The sequence below is a fragment of the Hemiscyllium ocellatum genome, chromosome 21, assembly GCF_020745735.1.
Source record: "Hemiscyllium ocellatum isolate sHemOce1 chromosome 21, sHemOce1.pat.X.cur, whole genome shotgun sequence".
NCBI lineage: Eukaryota > Metazoa > Chordata > Chondrichthyes > Orectolobiformes > Hemiscylliidae > Hemiscyllium > Hemiscyllium ocellatum.
Window position 1 is genome coordinate 18,872,110 of NC_083421.1, and position 14,218 is coordinate 18,886,327.

The 14,218-nt window shown below is 47.9% G+C and overlaps 1 protein-coding gene across 2 annotated transcripts in view; it reads left to right on the forward strand.

Moving 5' to 3' along the window:
• Nucleotides 1–751: 751 nt before the first annotated feature.
• Nucleotides 752–14,218, forward strand: part of LOC132825781 (UDP-N-acetylhexosamine pyrophosphorylase-like protein 1) — a 34,810-nt gene continuing 21,343 nt past the window's right edge. For both annotated transcript variants that reach the window (XM_060841248.1, XM_060841249.1), the window contains exons 1-3: nucleotides 752–1,188; nucleotides 7,666–7,870; nucleotides 9,134–9,309. In XM_060841248.1, coding sequence (XP_060697231.1) covers nucleotides 864–1,188; nucleotides 7,666–7,870; nucleotides 9,134–9,309 — 706 coding nt within the window. In that variant the 5' untranslated portion in view covers nucleotides 752–863. The remainder of the gene's footprint in view (nucleotides 1,189–7,665; nucleotides 7,871–9,133; nucleotides 9,310–14,218) is intronic.

A 14,218-nucleotide genomic window follows, 5' to 3' on the forward strand; every position in this document is an offset into this window, starting at 1 on the left:
TAGGTTCCAGCAGCTTAAAGGCATGGCCACCAACGGTGCAACAATTAAAACAGGGGTCCCAAGAAAGGTCAGAATTGGAGGAGTGTGGGTATTGTGGGGGAAATTGAGGCTGAAGAAAATTACAGAGCTAGGCAGGGCAAATTTATGGACAGATTTGAAACATATTAAGACCAAAGCACTGCCTGACTAGGAGCCGATACAGGTCAATGAGCATAGGAATGGTGTCTGACACAAATGTCTTCTTCACAAAAGGCAGAATGTCAGGTCTCACTCACTGAAAGCCTGATGAGAGTGACCCAGGTGATGAAGCTGACAGTGTCTGCTTGTAGATTTGAGACCGGCTAGAAGGATGAGAATGTGTCATTGTTCCAATGAATGTCATTTCAATTCGCTTTGCTGAATGTCCTTGCAAGTTTCTTGTTATTGTCTAAAAGTGATTCCATTTAACTGTTTTAAACACTGGTAACGAGACATGGTGCCATGGTAATGTCCTTAACACTGGACAAGAAGGACAAGTCCCCACTACTACCTGGGCATGTCAGAACATGACTGAACAGCTGGATGAAACATGTTACCTCTAGGAGCCGCCGCGGGGCGGGGCCGGGGGCGGGGCTATGGCCTGGGAGGGGCGGGGCCCAGCCGGGGCTAGGGGCGGGGCCCAGCCGGGGCTAGGGGCGGGGCCCAGCCGGGGCTAGGGGCGGGGCCCAGCCGGGGCTAGGGGCGGGGCCCAGCCGGGGCTAGGGGCGGGGCCCGGGACTCCGCCCCCTCCCCCGGGTCCGGGTGATGTGTGTGTGGGCGGGCCCCAGGCCTCGGGTCCTCCTCCCGCCCTGTCCGTGTGTGTGAGGCTCGGCTCCGGCTCCGGGATGTTGCTGCCGCCGCCCTCTCCCTCTCCCCCTGCCCGTGTCCGGGAGCTCCTGGACCGGGCCGGACAGCCGGAGGTGCTGCGGTTCTGGGAGCAGCTGTCGGCCGAGGAGCGGCGGCTCCTGGAGGCGGCGGTGCAGCAGCTGGAGGCGGCTCCGCTCCGGGATCACTGTCAGGAGGCGGCCGCCGCCACGGCCCGGCTCCGGGGGCAGGGGCAGGGGCAGGGGGCCGCCGGCACACACCGCAACATGCAGCCCCTTCCCGGGGAGGTCACCGGCAGCACCGCCCGGACTGAACCCCACAGACTGGACACCTGGAGGGACCGCGGTGAGGGGGTGGGGGGGGAGTGTGGGGGGGATGTGAGGGAGGGCAGGGGGATGGGGAGGGGGTGGGGGGGGGATGTGAGGGGGGAGAGGGGTGGGGGGGGATGTGAGGGGTGGGGGGGGATGTGAGGGAGGGCAGGGGGATGGGGGGGGATGTGAGGGGTGGGGGGGGATGTGAGGGAGGGCAGGGGGATGGGGAGGAGTGTGGGGTGGGGGGGATGTGAGGGAGGGCAGGGGGATGGGGAGGAGTGTGGGGTGGGGGGGATGTGAGGGAGGGCAGGGGGATGGGGGGGGGATGTGAGGGGGGAGAGGGGTGGGGGGGATGTGAGGGGTGGGGGGGGATGTGAGGGGGGAGAGGGGTGGGGGGGTGGATGTGAGGGGGGAGAGGGGTGGGGGGGATGGATGTGAGGGGGGAGAGGGGAATAGGGTGTGACGGGGGGAGAAATGGGCCTGTGGGTGAGGGGGTGTGGGCTGGGGACCAGGAGGGAAGAGCATTGGGTGCGGTGGGGATAGGGAGAAGGGGTTCTACACGAGGCAGTAAGAAAGAGGAATGGAAATGGAGGAGAGGGAAGGGGTGCTCAGGGAATGCGGGGGGGGGGGTGGAAGAGGGATGTGGGGGAAGGGTGGAAGAGGGATGGGGGAGGAGAGGGGTAGGTGGGAGTGGGGTGAGTGTGACAGAGTGATGTTGATGGTTGAAGCCAAGGAGAGAGTTTCCTGTCAGGGAGGGAGGCGTGTCAGAGAGAGGCTTAAAGGTTTAGGGGAGTTTCAAGGACGTAGGGGAATTGGAGAGAAGATACAGAAGATTTAAGTGACAGCAAGGTTTCAGGGAGAGAATAGGGACAGGCAGGATGTTGGTGTGAGAGAGCAGGAGCTGTTGGGGGGAGTTCTAGACTTTGTTGAGGAGGGGGGAGGTGCAATTGTGGACTATTCAGTTGTGAAATGGCCGTAGTAACAGCACTGTGTTTCCACAAGACTGGTTCTTGTGGTTGAAACAGGACTGTGTGTTCACTGTGTGATATTCTCGTGACTGTGGAAAGTCAACAGGAAACTGCTCCATTCCAGCACATTACATGGATCTCTCACAGGCTGCTCACCCAGGAATGCTCAGCTTGGCTTGTGCTGGTGGTTCTGTCAAAGCTGAACATTCAGCACTAACCCACTCACAATCCCCCCACCCCGCTGCCATCAGCTTTGACATGCACTACTGGCTCAGCCACAGTAGGATTGATTCCTACCTAGGTCCTGAATTAATAAACAGGGTGTGGATATTGGCTGTCTGCAACTTTTCCGTTTTATTGCCAAGTTCTATATTTTGCCGACAATCTTGTTTTTGATAGAAAGATCTAGACTGCAGAACCCTGTGTGAAAAAGCATTTTATTATTGAATCCCTACAATGTGAAAACAGGCCATTCGGCCCAACCTGATCCTCTAAAGCGTAATCCACACAAACCCATTCCTCTACTCTACGTTTATCTCTGACTAATGTACCTAACCATGCACATGCCTGAACGCCGTGGACAACTCACCTGATCTGCACATCTCTTGGAATGTGGGAAGAAACCAGAGCATCCAGAGGAAACACACACAGACAGTCGCCCGAGGCTGGAATCGAACCTGGGTCCCTGGTGCTGTGGGGCACCAGTGCTAACCACTGAGCCGCTGTGGCACCTGTTCAGCCAGTGTGTCACCCATTTCCTTTCACAAGTCAGCCAGTAAAAATGCTTTCTTCAGACTTTCTTGTCAAAACTTTTCATTGTTGTGTACTCCTCTGCCAGAGATTTTCTCTGATAGAATTATGTAATTCTTTTGAGTTTTTCAAAAAAAGTCTCTAAAAATCTTCTCAAAACTTGCTCTCTATTAATCGGTCCTGAACTTTTAAATATTCACTGGTTGGTCCCTAGAAGCCTGTATCCCATGTATTTTTATATATTCATGGGTTGTGAGTTTGGATTACAAAGATTGGATTACTTAGTGTGGAAACAGGCCCTTCAGCCCAACAAGTCCACACTGACCCGCCGAAGCGCAACCCACCCATTCCCCTACATTTACCCCTTACCTAACACTACGGACAATTTAGCATGGCCAATTCACCTGACCCGCACATCTTTGGACTGTGGGAGGAAACCGGAGCACCCGGAGGAAACCCACGCAGACACGGGGAGAACGTGCAAACTCCACACAGTCAGTCGCCTGAACCCGGGTCTCTGGCGCTGTGAGGCAGCAGTGCTAACCACTGTGCCATCGTGCCGCCCACTTAGCCAGCTATGTAATTTCAACTCAGGATGGTTGGGTGGTGGATTGCGGCAACTTGCCAGTATCTGCTGCCCTTGTTCTTCAGAATGGTTCTGGTCATGGGTTTGGAAGTTGCTGTTGAAAGAGCCTTGGTGAGTTGCTGCAATGTAGATTGAACACACTCTGCTGCTACATGTATCGGTGGTGGAGGGAGTGGATGTTTGTGGACGTGGTGCCAATCAAGTGAGCTGCTTTGTCCTGGATGGTGTCAAGCTTTCCTTGAGTGTTGTTGGAGCTGCTCTCAACAGGCAAGTGGGGAATATTCCATCACATCTTTGACTTGTGCCTTGTAGGTGGTGAATAGGCTTTGGGAGTCAGGAGTTATAGACTTGCTACAGTGCGGAAGGAGGCCATTTGGCCCACTGAGTCTGTGCTGATCCCACCCGGACCTAGCCCTAAAGCTTACCCTGGCTAGTCTGCATATCAGTGGACAGGGATTTTTCCGCAAGCCTCTCAGCATCTAACTTGCCCTGTACTCATTGTTTTTGTATGTCTAGTGCAGTTTAGACTCTGGTTAATGCTCGCCATTGTCACCAATGGCTCACCAACAACTATGCTTATCCACTGAGGTAATTCCATACCACTGGTCATGGGATCTGTGGATCCTAATGTGGTTGATGATCCCAATTCTAGAGCCACACGTTTGGCAGGAGTTCCCAGGAGGTGGAATTAGTCCTTGGCCTTGTGATCATCGGCCTTCCTTTCTCTACTTCCTTCTCTGTGCTCCCTCTTACTGCAGGGGATTCTTGAAAACCGTGTTCCTCCATACAGCATCTTCACTCAAGTCAGTTTCTTCTGAATGAGGGTCTACTGTATGTTGACATCTGTGTTATATGTGTTAAAAACAATACTGCAGATGCTGGAAACCTGATGAAGGTTTTCCTGATGAAGGGCTTTCGCCCGAAATGTCGATTTCACTGCACTTTGGATGCTGCCTGAACTGCTGTGCTCTTCCAGCACCACTGATCCAGAATCTGTGTTATATGTGTTGAGGGAAGCCTTTTTGGGAATCTTTGCACCTTTGTTCTCCTCTTGTTTCTTTGAGCTGGGTGAAGATGATTTGTCTGGGTAGTGGGAACCCAGGCATCCAAAGCGTGTAGCCTGTCCAGTGGTGTTGGTTTTGGATGATATTGACCTCCGTGCTGGTGTTTTTGGCTGCTTCAAGGATGCCTATCTTCCCAACGAATGCAGAGAATCCATCTCAAACAGGCTTGATTGTATGTCTCAAGGGGCCTTGTAAAGTGTAGGACAGGTTTTGGAGCAATATAAAAGAGATGGAAGGATAGCTGTTGCGAAGTTGGTGTTTGTAAAATTGTAAGATGGGGGAAAGTGTTGCCTGTTCCCTTTAAAAGATTTCTTCACTGCTTAAGTTAAAATGGATGTCTGAACAGGAGTTTAAACTGCAGGTACACAGCGATTGAATTGAAACATTCTGTATTGAACAGGCAAGCGGCATTTTTACCAAGACCACAAGTTTTTTAAAAAAATGTAACCAATCAATTTAAATCAAGCCCTTAGTTATTAAATACCAATTAAATTTAAATATGATGGTTTTGGCTACCTAAAACCAATCTGATAGTAAGGAAATTGATTGGTCATCAAGGGTATAAAAGATGAGGGCATTTGGAAAATTGGAGAGAGCAGGCTGCCACCTGAAGAGATAACAACTTTCAGATGTCAGAGAAAACACCATCTAATTAATAAAGGTACCGCAGAGCTCTTAGTTAATATTCCCAACAGCAGAATTCACAGAGAGAGAGAACATTCCTGACAGAAGAACCCTACGTAACAATTCGAAGGAGGAGGTGTTCCTGAAAGAATTAGCGGAGTGGTTAAGGAGCATTTCAGAAGATGTATCCTAGCTGTAATTTTGAGAAACTAAATTTTGTTGTTTTGTTGAGTGGAACTTGTATTTTTTTTGGAACAGCATGCCTTTAGGATTTTGTTTTATTCAGGAATTGTTTGTAGTTAGAGGGCAAATTCTTTGGTTTGTTAGTGGTTCAGTTAATTTATTCACTGTTGGAGTTAGATAAATTGTCACTTGTTGATTATAGAGTGAGTGAAAGGATTTGGTTTCATTTAACCACTCCTTTATAACAGCTTGGGGGTGAGAGGTAAGTTATACTGCTTTTCCCACTTCTTTAACAGATTATAAGGTGAGGTGAGCCTTTGAGTGTTTTGGATTTAGTTATCGGAGGGGCTTCAACTTTCAGGCTATAACATAGCTATCTTATACCCAACGATCTTGGTATCAGCACTGATGTCACGGTCATTGAAGACATTCATCCTTTGGTGTCTGAAGGACTGGATGTAATGTTAAATCTCCACATCAACGTCAGCCTCAGATGAGAGGTGAGTAGTGACGCCCAGGATGTTGATAGTGGTGAAATCAGTGATGGCGATGCAGTTGAATGTCAAGGACGATAATTAGATTTTCTATAGTTGGTCATTGCCTGGCACTTGTTACTTACAACTTGGAAGCTCAGGTCCGGATATAGTCCAGATCTTACTGCATTTGGACATGGACTGCTTGATTATCTGAGAAGTTGCACATAGTGCTGAATATTGTGTGATCGTCGATGAACATCCCCACTTTAGACCTTATGATGGAGGGAAGGTCGTTGATGAAGCAGCTGATGATAGTTGGGCCGAGGACACTGCCCTGAGGAACTCCTGCAGAGATGTCCTGGAACTGAGATGACTAACCTCCAAGAACCACAACCATCTTCCTGTGTGCCAGGTATGACTCAAACAAGTGGGGAGTTTGCCCCCCTCCACCATTCCCATTGATTCCAGTTTTGCCAGAGCTTCTTGATGCCACACTCAGTCAAATGCAGCCCTGATGTCAAGGCCTATCACTCTCACCTCCCCTAACCTCTGGAATTCACCTTCTTTGTCCATGTTTGAACCAAAGTTGTAATGAGGTCTGCAGCCAAATGGCTCTGGCGCAACCCAAACTGAGCATCAGTGAACAGAATATTTCTGAAGAGAATGTTGAATGATAATACTGCTGACAGCACTTTCCACAGCTTTGCTGATGAATGAGAGTAGACTAATGTGGAAGTAATTAGCTGGATTGGATATTTTTTATTCATGCGTGGGATGAGGACATCACTGGCTGATGTGGAAGGATTTATTGCCCAGAGGGCAGTGAAGAGTCAACCATGTTGCTGTGGGTATGGAGTCCTGTGTAGACCAGACCAGATAAAGAATGGCAGTTTCTTTGCCTCAAAGACATTAGTGAGTCAGATGATTTTTTCCCCGAGATTCAACGATGGATTCTTCGTCATTAGATTCTTAATTCCAGATTTTTATTGAATTCAAATTCCATCATCTGCTGTGGCGAGATGAGAATACAGGTCCCCAGAACATTATCTGAGTCTCTGGATTAACAGGCCTGTGCTGATACGACAAGGTCATCACCTACCTGTTTTGTCCAGTAAATGTACGTAAGTCATCAGTTTACACTCGTATACGTGTTCCAATAACAAATCCTTCTGAAACAATAACACAACACTTCGCAAAAATAAAATTGTCTGTCTGACCGACTATTCAATTCCAATCTGTCAGTGGGAACCAGTGCTGGTAAAGATAGGTCTGTCCCTGTATAACACTGGGGTACAGCACTGGGGGGGGAACGGGTCTGTCACTGTATAACACTGGGGTACAGTACTGGTGGGGGACAGGTCTGTCACTGTATTACACTGGGGTACAGTACTGGGGGGACAGGTCTGTCACTGTATAACACTGGGGTACAGTACTGGGGGGGACAGGTCTGTCACTGTATAACACTGGGGTACAGTACTGGGGGGGACAGGTCTGTCACTGTATAACACTGGGGTACAGTACTGGGGGGGACAGGTCTGTCACTGTATAACACTGGGGTACAGTACTGGGGGGGACAGGTCTGTCACTGTATAACACTGGGGTACAGTACTGGGGGGGACAGGTCTGTCACTGTATAACACTGGGGTGCAGTATTGGTGGGGACAGGTCTGTCCCTGTAAAACACTGGGGTACAGTACTGGTGGAACAGGTCTGTCACTGTATAACACCGGTGTACCATTCTGGTGGGAACAGGAATGTATCTATAACAGGGAAATGTGCAGCATGACCAGTGGTTCCAGCTGGTCTTTTCAGTTGTGTGTATCTTTGGCTGTGGCTTTAAGTCTTTGTGTTTCTTTACAGGTTTTCACGAGATCTCTGAAAACCGTGTAGCTGTTCTTCTACTGGCTGGAGGACAGGGCACACGTCTGGGTGTGTCGTACCCAAAGGGAATGTATGATGTTGGGCTGCCAAGTGGAAAAACCCTTTACCAAATCCAAGCAGAGCGGATTCGCAAAGTACAGCAACTCGCTGAGGAAAGGCTGGGCAAGAAATGTGTTGTTCCTTGGTGAGTATCTGTTTGCTCATTGGAAAACTAAATGGTTACTGTCTGTATATCAGTGTAGGTTAATTACTGTGCCCCTGCCCAGCCCTGAAATCCTGCACACAGAACGTCCATCACCTTGGGGAAAACCACCCCCCTTAGTAGAATGAATCAGCTCACGATGAAGCTATCAGCCAGGGATGCAGAGAGATAATCTGTGGTTGAAGAAATGAGGCCAGTAGGCCCAAGGTCACATGTTGCTACGGCATGTGGGTGCCATGGCCTACTAGGCTGAGACCTGAGCCTGTTCAGTTGGAGGTTGGTAGTAGGAGTTTGTGACAGGTTGGTGGGGGGAACGCTGCAAAGGATTGACAACTGTGTTACATCAGTATTAAACAGAAACCCAAGCTAACAAATTACTCTCAAATGAACTTGGAGTCTCTCCACTTAAGGCTGCAGAGGTTTCGGAGTAGCTCCTATTTTAATAAAGACTGTGAGAATTAGATAATTTATTATTGAAAGTTTTTCTTCCTAAAGATTTATATTGTTTTTATACCAAAATTCAAAGTGTCTCACATCCTGCAAATTACTTGAGATACCGTGTTTGTATTAGACACAGATGTGCAACTGTGTGCCTATAATTCTATGCTGATGGGTTTTGGTGTTTTGAAAAAAAATTGCTAGTTTACGCCTGTTGTCTTGTGCCAGTTTAAACACCGAGGTGTCCAGGAAATTCATGCTTTCCTTGCGTGATATGGGTTAATATTTAATTGAGAGTTTGTTACTGGAAAAGCACAGCAGACCAGGCAGCATCCGAGGAGCAGGAGAGTCGACGTTTCGGGCAGAAGCCGTTCCATCAGGAAGGGCTCCAGCTCGAAACGTCGATTTTCCTGCTCCTCGGATGCTGCCTGACCTGTGCTTTTCCAGCAACACATTTTCAGCTCTGATTTCCAGCATCTGCAGTCCTCACTTTCTCCTTTATTTGAGAGTTGACCACTGAAGGATTTTGATGACTTATTTTTGTCACGTGCAAGTCCAAGTACCTGATATGTCAACACCAGATATAGAAGGTAATTTTACTTTATGACTGCATGTCCTAATAAAGGAGCTGGTGAGAAGTAACAAAAGAACTCTCTGAAAAGTAACCACAAGAAAATGTCAAGAGGTGAGGGGCAGAGTGTTTTAACCACTGCTGAGTGTCATAAGAAGACCATTACTTTGGGGAAGCCACGGGGAGCTCTCTGTCTGGTCAATGATTTCTCTCTCTCTCTCCTCTACAATCTCCAGGTACATCATGACCAGTGAATTCACATTGGAACCCACTAAGAAGTTCTTCGCTCAGCATAACTACTTTGGTCTGGTCGAGTCTAACGTTGTCATGTTTGAACAGCAGATGCTACCAGCTGTTGACTTCAACGGGAAGATCATTCTGGAACAGAAGGGGAGGATTGCCATGGCACCAGGTGGATGCACTTGTTTTCAGATCCCTTCCACTCCCTCTTTTCTGACTGTCCCCATTGGCTCAGCCATCTGGGCCTGAGCAGGGCAAGAGCTGGAGCACCAGGCAGCCTGTACTGCTCACCTTCCCAATCACCAGAGACTCTCACCTATTCCACTGCACACAGACCTTCCGGCTCTGCTCCATTGCACACTCTCTGTTTGAAGACATTATAAACTCATCAAGGTATCACAGTGCAGGTAGGAGTCCATTCAGCCCATCAGGCGTGAGCAGCAGTGCCATCTTCTGGCATTCTTGAGGGGAGGGAATGGATTGTCACAAGTCAGTCATGAAAAGGATGTCGTTATTTGTTAATCCACAAACCGCCATAAAGGTGTGAGTATGCATTAAACAGGGTTAGATACAGAGTAAGGCTTCCTCTACACTGTTCTCATCAAACAGTCCCAGGACACGGACAGCACAGGGTTAAATACAGAGTAAAAGTTCCTGCCTTGATCAGTAAACCATCCACCTAATGGGGTGATTGTGACAGCTCCATTGTTTTCGGTTGGGAAGAATCCTGTCAAATGACTGAAGAAAGCGAGTGCATGGAATTAGCGAAAGGCTTGTGAGAAGCTTTGTGACTGGTTGTGTGTTGAGAGATTGCAGTGAGGTTACTGGCTAGACACATGATGGAATTGCTAGGCGCATGACCTGTCCCATCTGTCCATCTTCCCACCTTCCACCCTCCCCTCTGAACTATCACCTTTACCCCCATCTCTATCCACCTATTGCACTCTCAGCTACCTTCTCCCCAGCCCCACACCCTCCTATTTATCTCTCCACACCAGAGGCTCTTTCCTTCATTCCTGATGAAGGGCTTTTGTCCGTCGATTTTCCTGCTCCGAAGCTGCCTGACCTGCTCTGCTTTTCTAGAGCCACACTCTTGACTAAAGTCATCCAATGGTACGATGATGGAGATATGGTCACTGGAGCAGAGGGAGCAGGAAGATGTAGAGGAGCTAAGTGTGGGTGTTTTCTCTTTTCAGTGTTTATTGTCCATTGCTAATTTCCTCTGAACTGAGTGATTTGCTCTGCCCTTTCAGAGTTAGTCAACCTGGATTCACATGCGAGCCAAACAGGGTAAGGAGAGCAGATTTCCTTCCCCGAAGGGCACCAGAGAGGCACCTGAGTTTTTAAACAGTCACAGAATTGAATTTCATTTCCTGGGCCTCAGGATTCCAAGTTTAGGGACAATGTAGGCAAGTCTGTTTTGAATCATGGAATAGTTACAGCGCACAAGGATGTCTTTTGGCTCATTGCTTCCTTGTGGAAGTCACTCCCACTTTCTCCCGAAACCCTGAATTCTTCCGTTTCAGGTAACAATATCATTCCCTCGATTGAACCTGCCTCCAGGACACTTTCAGGCAGTGTGTTCCAGACCGAAACAACTTGCTGTGTGAAAACATTTCATCTCATTTCTCCACTGCTTTTACCAATCACTGTAAATCTGTACCATCTGGTTCTCGATCCTTCCATCAGTGGGAACAGTTTCTTTCTATCCAGTCTGTCCAACGCCCCTCATCACCATCAAATCTCTTGTCCTGTTCTTCCCAAAGAGAACAGACACAGCCTGTCTGTGTGACTCACTCCTGAATATTTTCTGCATTCGCCCTAATCCCTTCATATTCTTACTGGAACTGTCCACTATATTCCAGCTGAGGCTGAAACCCCCATGGTCTGTGCAAGATTTTTATCACCACCTTGGCCGTGAACACACTGTTCCTATCAATAAAATACAGGATGCTTTGAGTTATTAATCCCTTTGTCCAACTCTCCTGCCACCTTCAGTATTTATCTGTATATGTACACTTCGTTTCCTCTGCTCCTGCACCCCCTTTAGATTCAGTTAGTGTTTCATTTTATTCCCTCTCAGCTCCTCCCCATCCCGTGAAAAAGTATCAGGGCGGCACAGCGGCTCATTGGTTAGCACTGCTGCCTCACAGCACCAGAGACCCAGGTTCGATTATGGCCTTGGATGATGGTCTGTGTGGAGTTTGCACGTTCTCCCCGTGTCTGCGTGGGTTTCCTCCGGGCACTCCGGTTTCCTCCCACAGTCTAAAGATGTGCAGGTGAATTGGCCATGCTAAATTGCCCATAGTGTTAGATGCATGATAGAGTCATAGAGATGTACAGCATGGAAACAGGCCCTTCGGTCCAACCCAATCTAGTCCCACCTGCCAGCACCCGGCCCATATCCCTCCAAACCCTTCCTATTCATATACCATCCAAATGCCTCTTAAATGTTGCAAATGTACCAGCCTCCACCACTTCCTCTGACAGCTCATTCCATACATGTACCACCCTCTGCGTGAAAAGGTCTCTTTTATATCTTCCCCTCTCACCCTAACCCTATGCCCTCTAGTTCTGGACTCCCTGACCGCACGGAAAAGACTTTGTCTATTTATCCTATCCATGCCCCTCATAATTTTGTAAACCTCTGAGGTTGCCCCTCAACCTCTGATGCTCCAGGGAAAACAGCCCCAGCCTGTTCAGCCTCTCCCTGTAGCTCAAATCCTCCAACCCTTGCAACATCCTTATAAATCTTTTCTGAACCCTTTCAAGTTTCACAACTTCTTTCCAATAGGAAGGAGACCAGAATTCCACGCAGTATTCAAACAGTGGCCTAACCAATGTCCTGTACAGCCGCAACATGACCTCCCAACTCCTGTACTCAATACTCTGACCAATAAAGGAAAGCATACCAAACGCCGCCTTCACTATCCTATCCACCTGCGACTCCACTTTCAAGGAGCTATGAACCTGCACTCCAAGGTCTCTTTGCTCAGCAACACTCCCTAGGACCTTACCATTAAGTGTATAAGTCCTGCTAAGTATTGCTTTTCCAAAATGCAGCAGCTCACATTTATCTGAATTAAACTCCGTCTGCCACTTCTCAGCCCATTGGCCCATCTGGTCAAGATCCTGTTGTAGTCTGAGGTAACACTCTTCGCTGTCCACTACACCTCCAATTTTGGTATCATCTGCAAACTTACTAACTGTACCTCTATAGGTACATCCACATACTGAATCAGAAAATTGTCTTGTACGCACTTAAGAAATCCCTCTCCATCTAACTTTTAACACTATAGCAGTCCCAGTATATGTTTGGAAAGTTAAAATTCCCTACCATAAGTATCCTATTATTCTTTCAGATAGCTGAGATCTCCTTACAAGTTGTTTCTCAATTTCCCTCTGACTATTAGAGGGTCTATAATTCAATCCCAATAAGGTGATCATCCCTTTCTTATTTCTCAGTTCCACCCAAATAACTTCCCTGGGTGTATTTCTGGGAATATCCTCCCTCAGCACAGCTGTAATGCTGTCCCTTACCAAAATGCCACCCCCCCTCCTCTCTTGCCTCCCTTTCTATCCTTCCTGTAGCATTTGTATCCTGGAACATTAAGCTGCCAGTCCTGCCCATCCCCGAGCCATGTTTCTGTAATTGCTATGATATCCCAGTCCCATGTTCCTAACCATGCCCTGAGTTCATCTGCCTTCCCTGTTAGGCCCATTGCATTGAAATGAATGCAGTTTAATTTATTAGTCCTACCTTGTCCCTGACTGTCCTGAATGTTTGACTCACTTCTGTTCTCAGCTGTACCCGTCTCAGTTCGATCTCTTTCCTCACTATCTCCCTGGGTCCCACCCCACCACCTTACTAATTTAAATCCTCCCAAGCTGTTCTAGCAAATTTCCCTGCCAGTATATTAGTTCCCTTCCAATTTCGGTGCAATCCACCTTCTTGTACAGGTCACTTCTACCCCAAAACAGATTCCATTGATTCAAAAATGTGAATCCTTCTCCCATACACCAGCTCCTCAGGCACACGTTCATCTGCTCTATCCTCCTATTCTTCTCCTCACTAGCTCGTAGCACTGGGAGTAATCCAGATATTACTACCCTTGAGGACCTCCTTTTTAAATTTCTGCCTAACTCTCTGTAATCTCCCTTTAGAGTCTCAACCTTTTCCCTTCCTATATCGTTGGTTCCAGTGTGGACAATGACCTCTTGCTGGCCCCTCTCCCCAGAATGTGAGAACATTCTGTACCCTCTCTGAGACATCCTTGATCCTGGCATTAGGGAAACAACACACCATTCTGCTTTTTCTCTGCTGGCCAGAGCAACTTCTGTCTGTACCTCTGACTACAGAATCCCCTAAGACAATTGATCTCTTGGAAGCTGACATACCCCTCATTGCATTAGAGCCAGTCTCAATACCAGAAACTTGGCTGTTCGTGCTATGTTCCCCTGAGAATCCATCACCCCCTACGTTTTCCAAAACAGCATACTTGTTTGAAATGCATATATCCACAAAAGACTCCGGCCCTAGGTTCCGACCTCTCACCCTTCCTGGTGTTAACTCATCTATGTGGCTGTATCTGAGACTCTCTCTCTCTCTCTCTCTCCCCCCCCCCCCCCCCCCCATAACTGCCATCCATCACATACTGTTGCTGTTGTAAATTCCTCATCGCTTCTATCTGTCTCTCCAACCGATCCACTCAATCTGATACGGTTCGCATCCAACAGCATTTATGGCAGATATAATCTGCAGTAATCCTTAAACTCTCTTTAAACTCCCACATCTGACAAGAAGTACATATCACTGCAAAGGCCATTTTTGCTCCTTCACAATCTACAGACCCAGAAAATAACACCGTCTTATTCCTCTACAAACACTGCCCCAGGTTAAATTCATAGCTATGGCTTATATTTTAAGTTTAATCAAGAGACTTATCTCCAAAAACATAAAATCAAGAAAGAACCCACTGTACTCACTAATACTGCTTTTATCTTGGACAGACTTAAAACAACAATTAACTCATCTGATTCTGTGTTGTGAACCAGTTCCTCCAAGATTGGTTGTGAAATTC